This window comes from Taudactylus pleione, unplaced genomic scaffold, assembly GCF_031769625.1.
Source record: "Taudactylus pleione unplaced genomic scaffold, aTauple2 ptg000037l, whole genome shotgun sequence".
Taxonomy (NCBI): domain Eukaryota; kingdom Metazoa; phylum Chordata; class Amphibia; order Anura; family Myobatrachidae; genus Taudactylus; species Taudactylus pleione.
This window is the reverse complement of record NW_028284439.1, coordinates 8,172,147-8,188,825: the sequence shown is the minus strand read 5'-3', so window position 1 is coordinate 8,188,825 and position 16,679 is coordinate 8,172,147. Positions and strand designations below refer to the sequence as shown.

At 39.1% G+C, this 16,679-nt stretch overlaps 1 protein-coding gene across 2 annotated transcripts in view; it reads left to right on the top strand.

Moving 5' to 3' along the window:
• Nucleotides 1-16,679, top strand: part of MECOM (MDS1 and EVI1 complex locus) — a 355,310-nt gene that overhangs the window by 319,999 nt on the left and 18,632 nt on the right. For both annotated transcript variants that reach the window (XM_088452371.1, XM_088452373.1), the window contains 6 exons: nucleotides 4,595-4,697; nucleotides 4,928-5,144; nucleotides 6,057-6,204; nucleotides 7,066-7,222; nucleotides 10,970-12,329; nucleotides 13,372-13,501. In XM_088452371.1, the coding sequence (XP_088308497.1) occupies nucleotides 4,595-4,697; nucleotides 4,928-5,144; nucleotides 6,057-6,204; nucleotides 7,066-7,222; nucleotides 10,970-12,329; nucleotides 13,372-13,501 (2,115 nt within the window). The remainder of the gene's footprint in view (nucleotides 1-4,594; nucleotides 4,698-4,927; nucleotides 5,145-6,056; nucleotides 6,205-7,065; nucleotides 7,223-10,969; nucleotides 12,330-13,371; nucleotides 13,502-16,679) is intronic.

The following is a 16,679-nucleotide window of genomic DNA, read 5'->3' as shown; positions in this document are numbered from 1 at the left end:
ACACTTCCAGTGTGAACCTTCTTCTCATTGACATCCATTAGATTTCTTGTTCACATGAAAGAACTCGTCCATTTAGCACAGATGCACAAAGCACTGTATGGTACTTGATTTACTTCCAAATGCAAATTTCAAAGAATATGCAACATACCAGCCACAGCTTAAGGACCACTTTACTGAAATATTACTATAGATATAACAAAATATTTGTAGAGCTTCCTTTGCTGAGAAAATGAAGGGATGACCTATACCTGATTTGTTACAAAATTGATGAGCAAGTATCCTGGCATTTTCATGATCATGTGGTCGGTAATGCCTAAGAATCATGAGAATCTATTATAAATTCAAAAAACACAGTGAATCCCGCACCAAACCAATACATTTATAATTTTGCAGTTTATTGTTTCCCCACCCATATATTTGGCTGATCTATTATCCAATAGTCACCTTATATGGGTTGCTAATGCTGTGGAATAGTCTATTTGAATCTATCAACTTTATTGTCCCTCACTTTAGTGAATCACAGCTACCATCAGTTTGTTATGACCTCAACATTTAACCGAGAGGCCTGCTCAGTAGTTTTCATTTGTACTCCCAAATAATTATTTCATGAGTTTCAAACATTATTTTTGAACTCTATTCTATATTAAGAACAACATTTAATGTTAACTTCTCTGCTGAACTCATAGTTATCTCATTGGTGCAACAAAGTAAAAAAATAATAATAATTCTATTATAGTGTATAAACAAGTAAGGAATATGGGAGCCCGGATTCTAAATTAATTTGATAAATATTAACTAAAATCTCACTCAAATATGAAATGTGCATTTTCTAGCGCATATATATATATCTATCTCCCCTTTAGAATGTAAGCTCTCACGAGCAGGGACCTCTTCCCTCATGTGCTTCTCTTTACATTTTCTTCGACTCTTCACTCCCCATAAGGGCACCTAACACGTGACTGCCATCTCCCGGCTGCTTATTGTGAGTTCTTTCATCGCTATTGCAGCAATGTATATAAATCGTGTCCTTGTCCTGCACTGTAATGTACTGTAAGTTACTTGTTTCTTGTTCACTTACTAGTTCTGTGTAAGGCGCTGCGGAACACTTGTGGCGCCATATAAATAAAAGATAATAATAATAATATATATAATATATATATATATATTGAAATAAAGCCGGCACTCCACAGGTTAAATAACATACAAATGCCTGGGTGCCCTCTGATGGTCAAGACAGGCCAAAATGTATACATGCAAAAACAGTGGCACTCACAGGACTTTGTAAAGAAGACTCCAGACTCCCACCTTGGGAGTCTGGAGTCTTCTTTACAAAGTCCTGTGAGTGCCGCTGTTTTTGCATGTAATATATATATATATATATATATATATATATATATATATATAAAAAATTATCATTCACAATAATATGCCCAATAAAGGGGGAATACTTGTTTTCAATGTGTGGAGCTACTTTTTTAACATTCCAGAAAAAAATAATATTTTACTGCATTTTTAAAGGGAATAACCTTATTGTAATATGTGTCATTATCACAATCACAACAATATTTCATACTCAAAGTGCTTCTGTGAGATTACAACAAAATGTAATATAAACCACTGTGTAAAATGTTGAATCAGATATCAAATTTCACTTTAAAATACCCCTTCAATTAAAACTGTCCATCTTCCTATAATGAGCATACTTTTATCATGTTTCATTCAGTAAAGTATTAAATGTAATGTATAACTGGCTTTTAGAGCCATCTACTGGAATTCTTAGCAAACTGCAACATTGCTATTTGGTTTAAAGTTCTGTAAATAATATTATTGCATTAGTTTGTAAATAGACTCTGAGGTCCTCCTTTATGAAGTGCAAAACTGCCTAGGTGCAGAGTAAAATCTTTTTAGTGATATCATGCATCTCAGTTTGCACTGGTGCTTATGGATTCAGGGAAGCATAATGGGGAGAAGTGAAGATTACATGTGCAGTAAGGGGAATTTTTGTGGACAAGCTGTGCTTTGCTGAAGGGCACATAGCAATTTTTCACTCTACAAAAACATTTTTCATTGGCTCTGAGCTGATGGAAGTCTGGTCTTATCCCTTACTCCTAATGGGACATATTTTGCACATTCAAATTGAATTCAGTGATACCCAATGTAAAAAGCAAAAACTTAACCCACACAAAAATTCCACATGTAAAAAAAGACAGTCCCAGTGTCTGCTCTCATGACTCATCTATGCAATATAAGGCTTTAAATCACGCTAATTAAGGATTAAAGCGCTGGGGATGGGGTGAAGGGGCATCAAAGTGTAATCATACAGAAAGTGGTGTTGCAGATGTGGGAAAAAGTTGAACATTGAGTTGATTTTTTAGCTGTTTTTTACACTTTTGCACAGAGTACCTCTCCACTAACTTAGGTGTACTTCTAGTTCAGGGATGGGGAACCTCAGGACCGGCGGCCATACAAGGCCCCTGGAATCATTTGGTCTGGTCCTCTGAGCTTTTTTTCTGCTAGCCTCAACTGGCTAGCAGGGTGCCGAGAACAGCACCCTGCAGCCAGTAGTATCTATGCAGCAGTGCTGCTTGTAGTGTCCTTTAGACGCTACAGACGGTCACACCGCTGCCCTTACAGCACCCCGGAACATCCTCAGGATACTCCGGGCATTGCTGTAATCACCGGCGATTGTGGGACCGCCCCATGTGACGTCACACGGAGGGGCGTGGCCTGCACCGGGGCTGCAAAAAATGTTATATGTATATCAAAATGGCCCTCGACAGAAATAAGGTTCCCCACCCCTATCCTGTTCTAGTTTACCAAGGTATCTCCAAAAACTGGAAAATAGTTAAGTACCTTCCAGTGTACTGGGTAGACCTTCTGGATGTGCTGGTGCTGATACACTTGTATGGACTCATTTAAAGTTAGAAACAAATTCAGCTAAATTAAGGGAATCAGTATGTAATACCGCATCGTGCTCCCGGCGTAGGTCTAATGACAGGCATCGGGATCTCGACACCTGTCATTAGTACCTTGCCGGGATTTGACAGTCAGGAAGCCGGCGGTCAGTATTGCGACCGTCGGCTGGACTGCATCCCAAATTATGCTTATTTAACAGACCACAGTGGGATGTTGGGACCGTGCATTGCCGGACCCCATAGCAAAACTTAGGTAGGACGTTGGTGATAATGCTGAGGGCTGGCAATCCCCCACGCCACTCTGCCATGGTGGTGCATGTGAAATCACAGTAAGGGGGAGCACTGAGAGCAGTGACATGGCTGCCTTCTCAAGGATGTGCTTTGCAGCTTTCCATGCACTGAAGTGCTGCTATTGTGAGAAGAGCAAAGGGGAGCCTCATCTGAGCATGAGCATTCAGAGCAGAATGGGGGCTTGGGAAGTGCTGTGGATGAAGAAGGGTGCAGGGGCATCCACAGAAGGTGGCCCCAGCATTGTTGGCCTCTCTTACCTTAGGCCCCTCTCACATCCAGACCCCATAGCCGCTGCACCTGCTGGACAATTGTAGTCTTGCCATTACGCGCTTTCTTTTTGTATACAATGAAAGATTACAATTTAAGGGGTTATGAAATAGGTTCCAAGATTACGGAACCTGCATAATTTTGGCGAGTTTGCAGCTAAATTGAAAGCGACAATCAATTATAAAGCTGGTTTTGCCTTACAACTCACCTAAATCAAGCCAGTTCTGTAATCTTGGCACCTGTTTCATAACCACTTTAGAGTTAAGTTTGGATGTACCCTCTTCCTCCTCTAAATCTGCATATTTAAATGTGCCCCACCACACATACACAGGCAGCGCAAAATGGATTATTAGTAATTAAAAAGTTCCATTCTAGCTATATTTACCCCTTACTTAAATGAGGCCCCTAGTGAGCTTCATATGTGATGTCCATGGTATCTTTCACTTGTGATTCTATGAGAAATAAAGAGGAATAAAAGCCCTGAAACCTGTGCACCTATTTCTGTCTAATGCTTTCTACTCAAATGAACTGTAACTATGGTCAAACTAGCCCTGGTCTTATGGGATGTTCCTATAAGTCCAGACGTATCATGGAACAAAAGCAGGGAGGCACTTTGGAATTAACACATCATTGTTTCATATTTTTCTAATGTATATTATGTTATGATTTACATTTCACAAAAAAGTTACATGCTCCAAAAAACTGTGTTATGTTTATGATCTATTGGTTTGTATAAGTAGGATGCAGTAGGGATTAGAACCATGAAGAGCTAGAACATTGATGGTAAGGTTTATAGGGTGGCATATAGGGGAACCTGAAATGTAAATCAAGGCTTGATGTCATTAGGATAGATGGAACATTTCTATACTAGGCAACATATGTCTTTTTTTTTTTTGCTTTTCCAGTAAAGAATCAGGTTTAATTTCTTTCTCATGCTTTGGATTGTCTTGCCGTGTTTTCTGTATTTAGGAAGTGTAACTCAGCAGGGAGTGAGATTTGCTAATCACTTTTTACAGCACAGTATAGTTTGAAAAGCAAAATGATTTCTTAAGCATTGAACACACAGCTAATGACATGCGGGCTCTAGCACGACCACTGATTATACAGTCTCTTTTTCATAGATATTCTACAGAGTTGTAGCTGACATTGAGGCAGGCGAAGAGCTCTTATTGTTCATGAAGAGTGAAGATTATACCCATGTAACAATGGCTCCTGACATCCATGGTAAGCTCCATACTATCCGCCATTGTTTAACGCCTACATGGTGTGACCAGGAGGCTGAAAGCAGTTTTGTTAAGTCACAGAATAAATTCTTCAGTGTGGCGGACATGTTTTACCCTTCATTTTTAGAACATTATTCTGGAATATATTTACATTATTCCTGTTCTGCTGAGTGTTTCATTTCTGCTTAAGGTTCAGATGACTATGTAATAACTTTTGGCTTTGCTACACAGAGGAGTGTCAGTATCGTTGTGAGGAGTGTGATCAGCTGTTTGAGTCCAAGGCCGAGCTGAGTGACCATCAGAAGTTTCCCTGTGGCACACCTCACTCAGCGTTTTCAATGGTAGAGGACAATTTTCAGCCAAACCTGAATGATGACAGCGACCTCATTGAGATGCATCACTCCCATGAGTGTAAAGAATGCGATCAGGTGTTTCCAGACATGCAAAGGTCAGAACTGATGTTAGATTATGCATGCTTCACTTAAAGAGAGTTCTTCTATTGCTTAAACATGCATGGAGCCAGATGCAGTCAGAATAGTTAGCAGTACCTTGGAGTAGGCTTGGAAAGTCATTTGCTTCATTGAACCAAATCACAGCTTTTATTATCTGCTGTAGCACCTAAGAGGAGACACCAAACTTGTGGTTCTTAACAGTATCTGAAACATAAGCTCATGCCATAGAATAGTCTCTACTCCACTACTTCCACAGCCTTGTATGTACAGTATTTGTTCCATACTTGTCTACTTTTGAAAAGGCATTCCAGGAAGATTGTGAAAGCAACACCTATGAGCGCGGTGGTAAAGTGGCGTGTACTGCTACATCTGAGAGGTGTGTCATAAAATTGATTTACATCCATATGCAGTCAGAAAGATCTACTTGTTGATGAAAACACACTGATACTTTTCAGAAAATGCATGTAGCCATAGGGATCATTGTGCCTTATAACCAATGCAGGGATATGATACTAATGATCCCATTTGAATGTATATATCTCTGGTTTTTTTTGTATATAACATCTACATAATTGGGGTAAGGAGCAATCAGGGAGATTGCTGCACTATGCAGGGAGTCAGGGAGATTGCTACTATTTCAGGGAGAGTTGGAAATCAAGATTTGTTCTGCTTCTATGTGTGATTTGTATGTTGTATGTTTTGTCATTCTGACTGTCCTGACACTCTTGGTGGCTCATAATATAATTTGAAGTAAATCTGCTTTGGAGATTCTCTCTCAATTATTGGACATGTCCATTAGGTTGTTGTAATATTTCACCTGCTCTTCTTATCGTACATGACGTAATGGTTTTCCATTGTGTGCTAAATGTGGTAGGTTTTTATATGTTACACTTGTGTGTCTTCTGCAGCCTGGACAGACACTTACTGTCTCACACAGAGGAGAGAGAGTACAAATGTGACCAGTGTCCTAAAGCCTTCAACTGGAAATCCAACTTAATCCGCCACCAAATGTCACACGATACTGGAAAACACTATGAATGTGAGAACTGCTCCAAGGTAATGTGAATTTGTGTTTGGTTGTTTAAGGATATTAGAGCAGGATAATTGAATGAAATTCTAAAATTGAAACCTCCCTATGTAAAGCGTGTTGTGTGATCCAGTATACTGTGAGCTACAGCAATTAATCAGATACGTGCTTCTAAACACAGACGATGTAATGGTTAGCGTTACTGCCACACAGCACGGAGGTTGTGGGTTCGATTTCCACTACGGCCCTAACTGTGTGGAGTTTGTGTATTCTCCCTGTGCTTGCGTGGATACGTTAATTGGCCCCCAATGAAAATTAACCCTACTGTGCATGTGGTAGGGAATATAGATTGTAAGCTGCACTGGGGCAAGAACTGATGTGAATGGCCAGATATTATCTGTAAAGCGCTGCAGAATATGTGTGCACTATATAAATAACTGTTAATAAATAATAAATAAATAAATACATTGTAGAATTAATATGATTGGTTGCAGTTGGTTATGTAGAACATTTGTGCATTGTCTTCCTGGTGTAACTCAAAAACTTCGGAATAATTTCCAAAACTTTTTCGTGCAATACGCATAGTATCACAGCAATGAGTTATCCCTTACACCACATTTTACGGACCAATAATGGGCAAAAGTCTCCAATAGATCTTGGGTGGTTCCCCTTCACCTAAAATTAAACCTTCTTCAATATTTTTCTAGCTATACTATATATGCTATTCGCTCTATACGCTATATCGCTTGTTACACAATGCACAGTTTTCAGGTACCGCAGCATTTGGCAGGTGGTGATGTTGTAATGAAATGATTGGATCAAACATTACACTTCTATTGAATGTTGCTGTATGGTCCATGTATACTGACTAATGTGTACTCATTTCCTAGCAGGTTTTCACGGATCCTAGCAACCTCCAAAGGCACATTCGGTCCCAGCATGTCGGAGCTCGGGCTCATGCATGTTCCGAGTGTGGCAAAACGTTTGCAACTTCATCAGGTCTTAAACAACACAAGCACATCCACAGCAGTGTGAAGCCATTTGTATGTAAGTAACATTGTTTGTCTTTCCCTAATTTTTTTTTTTTACTGTGTGTTTTTGTTTTAATTGTTACATCAAAATATTAACAAAAAATAAATGAACAATTGTAATTTTCAAAGAAACATCCTGAAGGAACAGTTATAAGAAATCATCAGAAGTCTAAACAGTTATTACACCTGAAAGACAGACTGGAACATGTAATGCAGAATGTATCACTGACAGATTCAGTTGGAAGGTAACACAGGCTACTGATTCAAGACAGTGTACACTGAGAGCAAATATAAGAACATATGTTTCTGATCAAGGCTGCAAAGAAATTGTTCGGGCCCCTACGCTGGGGTGATGTGGCCAAGTGTGGGGTGTTCTAATGCCCATGTCACGTGCCCTCAGTATGGGGGAGGGGGATATTCATCATGTGGAAGTTTACACTTCCCTGGCAGTCTCAAGTCCCTTTAGAGACCCGGGTACTTTGTGCCCACGCATCCTCCATTATGCCAATGTTTCTGATGCATTTATATGTTGTAAATATACTAACCTATAGTAACAGGTAGTTTGAAAGCTGAAGGGCAGAGAGTGTTAAAACGGCATCATTTATCCCTTCCAGGCATGTTTTCTACTCATTTTATATATGATAGAATGAAACTAATATCTAAACAATTCCAAGCACTACTCCTGTAATTGCAGGATTTGGAAACTTCTTCAGTCAGGCAGTGAGCACAATTTACATGTAAAGGTGCTATCTGTGTCCAGGCAGGGCCCACACACCGTGTACAGCACACTAGTCTGTTTATGGCAACTGGCTCTTATTTCACTATTCTGCTCAGGCTTGAGTGAAAGCTCACCAACACAAAGGTAATTACTCACTGCCTTCACAAACTATTCAGGTCCACCAAATAGAAACCACATGCTAAAATTGGTACTGCATATTCAGTGCACTGCTTAATGTGTTTAATAAGCAGAAAATATGCAATTCTGACTGCTATCTTATTCCAGTCTTTCCAGAAATTACAAATTGAGCACGCTAGATGTTGAGAGGATAATGCTCACGGGGGCTCGGAGTTTTGTAAGTTGTAGGGGTTGTTGTAAAGTGATGAAAGATGGTAAAGGATGTGTTCCTCTATATTCAATCTGAACATCAGTGTTGTAGGTGCCAGAGTGGAAGAAAAGTGTCTTTTGTTGTTTCCGTGTACTGTATGGAAGCGATTAGCCCATCTGGTTCACTTAAAGCTAGATATTATGTACATGGTGCTTTTGCAGAAAGACTTTCTGTTTTTCCAAATCTGCTCAAGGGCCACATTAATGCATAAACCCCCTTGTTCAATGTGTGAGGCCAATCGCTACAGAGCAGTATAATGCATTGCTTGTCCCTGCGCCATCCACGGATTTAATCTTTTTAATTAGGATAATAGCATTTTTACTGTTCCGTCATTAGCAAGAATCCATTAAAGCTTTTTCTAGTATTGTCTCATTAGTCAATGTACAAAATAGACTTCTAAGAAGTGATCATTTGAAAATAAAGGTGAGCACAATAAATCCCTGTCTATGGCTTAACATTTTTCATGTGTCCTTAATAAAGGGGAAACTGTGGAGGCATTTCATGCCCCTGATTCTCTTTTCCATGCTAATTAGAAGCTGGTCATTAAAACAAAACAGTGAATGTTCCCCATGCCAAAGAGACTGAGATGGTGCAGGTGTACATCTCTGTATCATTTCCCGGACATTAAAACGATCCCATATCTTTGATCTAACATGAATAAATACAGAAAATAATAACAATACAATCGGAAAAGTGTTTTTTTTCACAGCATATGGTAATGTTTACTGTGTAATTGACAGTATCAGCTTTTTACAGGTTTTGAATGGAGGTAAATTGGAAACCCAGATGTCGTTGTAATTCTAATTTCTTATTGCGATACTTTGTTCATTTATAAAGCGAGGTGATGCCAGGGTAAATATTTGAAAGATGACAGTAAGTGTTCTGGATTGTCAAGGACGAGGCTTTTCCAAGTGCTGGAAGGTTAGCCCTGGTGTGAGTGGAAGTCAGGGACGTGATTACAGTTCATGGGAACCAACAATCCAGGATGAGATACATTCAATTTGGTTTCCTTTGCTTGCTTAAAATAGAGCTATTGTCAGTTTGGGCAGCCCGTCTCTAACCCTGCAAAAGGATTGTTGCAAATGACTCGGAATGCTCAGTGTTTACAGTTGTATGTCTTTGATGTGTGAATGATGAGAACATTATGATTTATAATACATCCTTTGCAGGTAGAGTCACAACTTTGTTAGTGACATCCTGCATGTATCATAGATCAGTGCTATGGAAAAATTCACTAACAAAAAATCCAGCTGGCGTTTAACCCTTTTTATGCTGGTTAATATTGCACTCAATATAGCATTAATCATGTGATACTTACAGAATAAATATGTAATTTACAGTATTTCCACCTATGGTAGATTTGGACAACATGCATCATATGTTGTTGAACAAAAAAAGTCCATGAATGCTGTCTCTAAAAGTCGATATAACTGATATATATATCAGGGATATCGCAAGGATAAAATGTCTGATCCTATTACATTTTGCAAGCATGTTTCTTCAGAGATGTTTAAAACTGACAACATTTTATTATTTATAGGAAAGAGAAATGTGCAGCGCTGATAATAGATGCAATTTAATGAATATTATATTAAGAACAATAATACATACATAAAATTGAATTAAAATAATTTGGATCCACTATGATAATAAATAGAGGTCCATAATGCGACCTCACAATGCATGCATGATAATATCCTATAGGCACTTGTTACTGCAGTTTTGGAAAAAAATGGACACTGAAAAAAAGTCTTGCAGAAGGACTTGGAATAGAATTGTAAATCCAACAGTGGGAGAATGGTTTACCAGCTTGTATTAGATGAAACGAGGGTCCCAGGGAATTAGCGATGGTATCACACCGGCGAACATCCAACGTGCGGAAAAGCCTCTGGAAAATAGATGCTGGAACCAAGACAACGTCCCAAGTCCAATATGGTACTTCAGTACAATTCCAAAGTAGTGTCCAATTGATGAGTGCCTGATATAGGAAGAACCACCAACGCGTTTCACTACCACCTGGTAGCATCTATTTTCCAGAGGCTTTTCCGTGCGTTGGATGTTCGCCGGTGTGAAACCATTCTCCCACTGTTGGATTTACAATTCTATTTCCTATTGCTTTACAGGAGGCTGACTACCTCCCCTTTTGCAGCTGCTGGGAAAACCCCTCACCTCAGCGCCCTATCTACTATTTTTATAGTTTTTTCCTAACATTTTATTATTTAACAGGATGAATTCCGCTACTAGTTTAGTAAATTTTATAACACTTATGTTTGAGCTTAGTACATTTTATAACACTTATGTTTCAAAAGTGGAATCTGTAATACTAGTAATTCTGGAAGGATAAAGGCTGCCAGCACTGGAGTCTCCTATGTATGATTTTGTGAATATATTCTACACTAGCTTCCTGATCTTACATATAGATGGCTGTAGTAATTATCTACCTATTTGCAATTTACTGTAGCTAGACCGACTAACTCCAACCTTCTCAAGGTCCAGTGTTAGAAGTGTAGATCCAAGACTCGATTTCTTCTATTTATAGGAGTGTATGGTTTGTGTGCTTTTAAATAGCATAAAGACATTTGTATAGTGCTGAGTTTAAACTGCTGAGTTAAAAAAAAGCGCCATGTAACAATTGCATTTTTTATTTTTTTGAACAGGTGAAGTCTGTCATAAATCTTATACTCAGTTTTCAAACCTTTGCCGACACAAGCGTATGCACGCAGACTGCAGGACTCAGATCAAATGCAAAGACTGTGGACAAATGTTCAGCACTACATCTTCACTTAATAAGCACAGGAGATTTTGTGAGGGGAAGAATCACTTTGCTGCTGGAGGATTATTTGGTCAAGGAATTTCACTTCCCGGGACGCCAACTTTGGACAAGGCTTCTATGATCAATATGAACCATGCAAACACAGGGCTTGCAGATTATTTTGGTGCTAGCCGGCACACTGCCGGTCTTACTTTTCCAACAGCTCCTGGATTCTCTTTCAGCTTTCCTGGTCTGTTTCCCTCAGGTCTATATCATAGACCTCCTTTAATGCCTGCCAGCTCACCTATTAAAGGACTTCCAAATATTGAACAGATGAATAAGAGTCATAATCCCCATATGAACAGACCGCAGATGTTACCAGCAACACAGGACATTTTGAAAGCACTGAGCAAGCGGCCATCAGTGGGTGATACTAAATCCTTGGAATTTATAGGTGAAAATAATTCGGGCCAAAGGCCACATGACAAATTAAGTGACCAGTCAGAGAGCAGTGACCTTGATGACATCAGCACACCTAGCGGTAGCGACCTGGAGACAACTTCTGGGTCAGATCTTGAAAGTGATATTGAAAGTGATAAAGAAAAAACGAAGGAAAATGGTAAAATATATAAGGAGAAAATGAGCCCATTGCAAAATCTTGCTGCATTAAACAGTAAAAGAGACTTCAGCAATTACTCGGTTTTCTCCCCATGTTTGGAGGAACAGACTGCTGTGTCTGGGGCAGTAAATGATTCCATAAAAGCTATTGCTTCCATTGCTGAGAAGTACTTTGGTTCAACAGGACTCGTGGGTCTACCAGATAAAAAAGGTGGATCTTTAGCTTACCCATCTATGTTTCCCCTTCCTTTTTTCCCAACGTTTTCTCAATCAATGTATCCATTTGCCGATAGAGATGTAAGACCTGCTCCTCTTAAGGTCGAACCCGAGTCCCCAAAAGAAATAAAGAAGACACAAAAGGGGACTTCGGAATCTCCTTTTGATCTTACAACGAAGCGCAAGGAGGAAAAGGCTGTAGCAACTGTGCCCACAAAACCACTGAATCCGACGTCTTCTGGCCCTGACCAGCCTTTGGACTTGAGTATGGGCAGCAGGAGTCGAGCTGCTCCAACAAAACAACCAGAACAACCCAGAAAGAACCATATATTTGGAGACAAAAAAGATATTGAGACAGAACAAACTAAACGATCGGAACACTGTTTGCAGCATGCCAGGCCTGCACCTTTCTTCATGGATCCCATATACAGGTAGGACATTGATAGAGGTATCTAGAAGCAAACTATTATGCTCTAGATGTGATTGTATTTACGCAGGGTTAGTCCTTGTTTTGTACTGGGAAAGATTTTATAAGTAATGTTAATGAGAGCAATATATAAAACAGTTTCGGGAGAGTGTCTCTCTGCAGGATGTTATGGTACTTATTGCTTATTTCTTGGATTCCTATGGGACTATGTGCTTAATTGAGTCTCCCCTTTTATCCTATTTTATATTAAGAATTCTGAAAATGATGGGTAGATGAGAGGGGCTTTAAAAAAGTTAATAAAAACTGAAGTGTTCCAAAAAAGAAAGGAACAACAGTGTGGGCTTATTTGGTCATCACATTTATAGTTTTGAACCAATTGTCATCTTTAATCATATTGTTCCTGGGTGAACTGAAAAGTTTATCTAAACGAGCTAATGTATGATGTAAATAGAAAAACTTGTTTGTGCAGATTATTATTCTCAATTGTGAATAGAAGTAATGAATTGTACATATGCTGGACTTGCCATGTAGCTGTATACTTAATCATTTCACCGTTATGGTCATGCTCCATTGCAGACCAGGTAATCTGTAGATTAAGCCAACATGGTGCAACCAATAGCATGACAAGAGATGTTGATTACACAGAATTAATAATTTTTAATTTATGAAACTGACATTTGTAATTCACTGGGGACATTTAATTTAGTGTGATGAATTTGAAGTTACTTCACAACCAGTAACATTGCTAATGTTCCCTTGCACCACATAGCGGTGCGTGGGAAAATTAGCGATATTACTGTATTAAGCGGTAATGTGTGCAGTTGATCTTTGTTCTGAATTTAATTTCCCCCATAATGTATTGCGAGTTCAGCATTTATATTTAAAATTTAACAGTGAGTTTAATAGTCTTTAATTAATTAGTTATTAATTAAATAGTCTAACATTGATTAGATCTTTATACAATTTCTGCAATATGTTGAATATAATGTAAAATATATGCGCAAACATTTTTATTACTGACATTATTTATATTTGTTTAAAACCAGTCACAGAATCACCTTTGATAATTTCAATATCTACAATCGCAGGGTAGAAAAGAGAAAACTAATGGATCCACTTGAGATTCTAAAAGAAAAATATTTAAGGCCTTCTCCTGGATTCTTATTTCATCCACAGGTATGTATGGAACTAACATTCAGAAATGTTAAGAAACATTATAAAAATAGTCTGTGACAAGTATGACACAGCTTACAAAGATTAATCTCACCCTTACTAATTAGTGTCTTTAAACACAAAATAAAGTTTTGCCTGGGTGCTGATAGTTATATGCTAAAGATTCACCAAATAACTGTTTTATTATCTTTATTGTCCCCTTACCGAAGCGTATATATGAATTAAGAGGGTGTAAATGATATCATCAGGGCCAACATCAGGAGGGGGCTGCCGGGCCTGGAGTCACGGGCCCGGACACTCGGGGGGCCAGCCCACTCCTCCTGCCGCCGCCCACTACTTCCCCCCTGCCAAACTTATTGTCACTGACAGGCTTGGCTGGCGGTCTGCTCATACCAGCGCGCTGTGCACTGGTAGAAGCAGACCCCAGGCCGAGCCTGTCAGTGAACGTAAGTTTGGCAGGGGGGAAATAGTGGGTGAGCGGGTCACACGCTGTGAGGAGCGGGGGGGAGGAGGAGGGCAGACAACTTGCTGTGAGAAGTTTACTGAGGAGAGGGTTGCTGTGAGGTGTAATCTGTATAGTGGGGGCGGGGTGGGCCCTGCCTTTTTGGTACGTCACGAGCCCCACAATTTCTGATGGCAGCCCTGGATATCATTAATTAATCACCACAGTTACAGTAAGTGGACGCTCCTTATTTTCCCTGGAGTGGTGTGATTTCCTTGTATATGGAACTAGTTTAACCTTTATTACGTTTTTGTAAAATGTCATATACTTGAACACAAAGAGCAAAATATTAAAACCAAAAGACACATATTAACCCAACATACTAACCCAATTGTATCACTCTTCTACTATGTGCACTGTTAGTTTAAGTAGAGATCTAGAATATAGACGTTAAGAAACAATAATGAATCAGTATTTGATGAGAATACTGAAGATTGGTCAGAGGATTTATTTACATTAAAACAATCATTGATGAATCAAAGCAAGACATGGTAGAATAGGATGACATTCAATAATTACCTAAATAATCACATGATCCAAAGGGATCTGAGGCCCAAACAGTTCCCAGCCTTTAAACTTGCCAATATTGATTTGAAAAAATAATGGGAAACAATACTCAAAGACCTGATAAAAGTTTTGATTAAACACGATGAACTTGTGCTAGGTAAACTCAAACAAGAAATAACGGCATTGGGGGACAAATTAAAAAACTTTGAGTCCTTAGAAAAATATCAACAGGTATATGACAATTACAAAAAGGAAGTTGAGGATTATGAGAATAATATAATAGAGATAAAATTAAGGACATTGTACAGAGATAATTATACACAAAATTGTATGTTCAAATGGAATATCATCATCAACATAATAGAATTACATGTTCTCTCAATTACATCAGATATTGATTCCTTAGAAGGGAAATGTTCAAATCGCGACACCTTTAATAAAGACTACAAATTAGATTTTCTCGGCAAAACCCTAAAAAAAGTAAGAGAAGGTATAGGTATGGATGGAACAAGATCAGGAGGGGCAAAGGGAGGGAGAAGAAAAAGAAATGCGAGATTGGAGAGAGGAACCAAGCAGATACAAAAATAGGTTCAGATGAGATAGTTGATTTCAATAGACAAAATGACTCCTTTAGAATCATCAACCTCAAAGACAGAGGGCCTGATTCAGAGCCGGACGCTATTTGCGGACGGTCGTTCCAAAAAAGAGGCCGGCTATTTAAATTGAGCGCTCGCTCTTTGCGGTTTGTTGATGCCTCTATGTCTGAGCGAGTGAATGAAAAATGCGCTCGCTATTTTGTAAGGACGACCCTTTGTTCGCAACACATGTCATCTCTGGTATTTATTAGATTAATCGGGTACATCGAAAGGCATCTGAACTGCTCGCAGTGCTTGTGGTAGGTTTTTCTTACCGCTATCACTGCGAGCAGTTCAGGCTAAAAGACAACCAAGTGACGTGGTCGATGACGCTCCTTTACTAATTATGTACTCCCATTAAACGCCCTTTTGACCGCTTGGCACGCCTGCGTTCGGATCTCCACACCCCCGTTTTCAAGCACCTTCCCCTGTTACCACCCACAAACGGTACATTCTGTCAATTAAATTAGCACCCACAAACGGTACATTCTGTCAATCAAATTTGCGAGCGCACGATTTCAGACCGCAATGACTGGTTTGTGCATGCGCATTATGACCCATACGCATGCGCAGTTGTGCGAACATTGCTCAGAGCGAACGAGCGGCCGCTTACGAGCAGCTCTGAATCAGGCCCAGAGTCCTTACTGAAGACCAGACTAATATATTGTTTGAAGGGATCTCCTTCTTCCCAACTGAATAACCAGACGGATATGTGTGTGAAAAGATCTCCCATCTTTTTATTAGAAATAGTTCTTCTCTAACCAAACCTCCTTGAAAAAGCAAGAGGATATACTCGTGAACATGATACTGACAATTTAACATCAGATGCCCTTCCAGTTTTGAGAATATTGGAGGATCTTAAAGAAAATAATGATGCTCCTAACATCAGTGTCCCACAACCACACAACAAAACTGTAATCAAGAAAAATCATCTTTCTTCCCTGGCTATAAAATCTGTCCCACTGTCAAGGTATATGAAGACCTGGTGTCCAGAAATTTGGATCTATTATTTATGCAGAAGAAACACTACATTGTGGCAATGTTACAATAGGAGAAAGAAAAGGTCTTAAACAAAGATCTGAGTGGCCGGATATAATAGTGAAACCCACAGACAAAGGAGGGAATGCGGTATTATGGCCAAGAAAAATGTATATTGATGAACTAAACAAACAACTGAATGACACTCAATGTTTTAAACTATAGTTTTTCAATCTTACCTACAATTTCCTTAATCTGTATAACAATGTAATTTCAAAAACTTTTACTATTGGAATTATCAATAGAACGGATTATGATTTTTTGAAGACATGTAAAAATCCCTCCAGGTAGCACCATAGTGCTTGCTTTACCTTCCTACATGTACTTGCATAACCTTCCTACACCAGGGACACAATGGACGTACTAGTGAAACTGCAGAACCTAATTGTTAATCCATGTATTTGCTTGTCTCTTGTGTTGTCAAGAGTTTATACACCAGTACAGACCACAAGAATCGCAGACGAGTAGCCAAATATGTCATGGATATGGAAGTCCATTA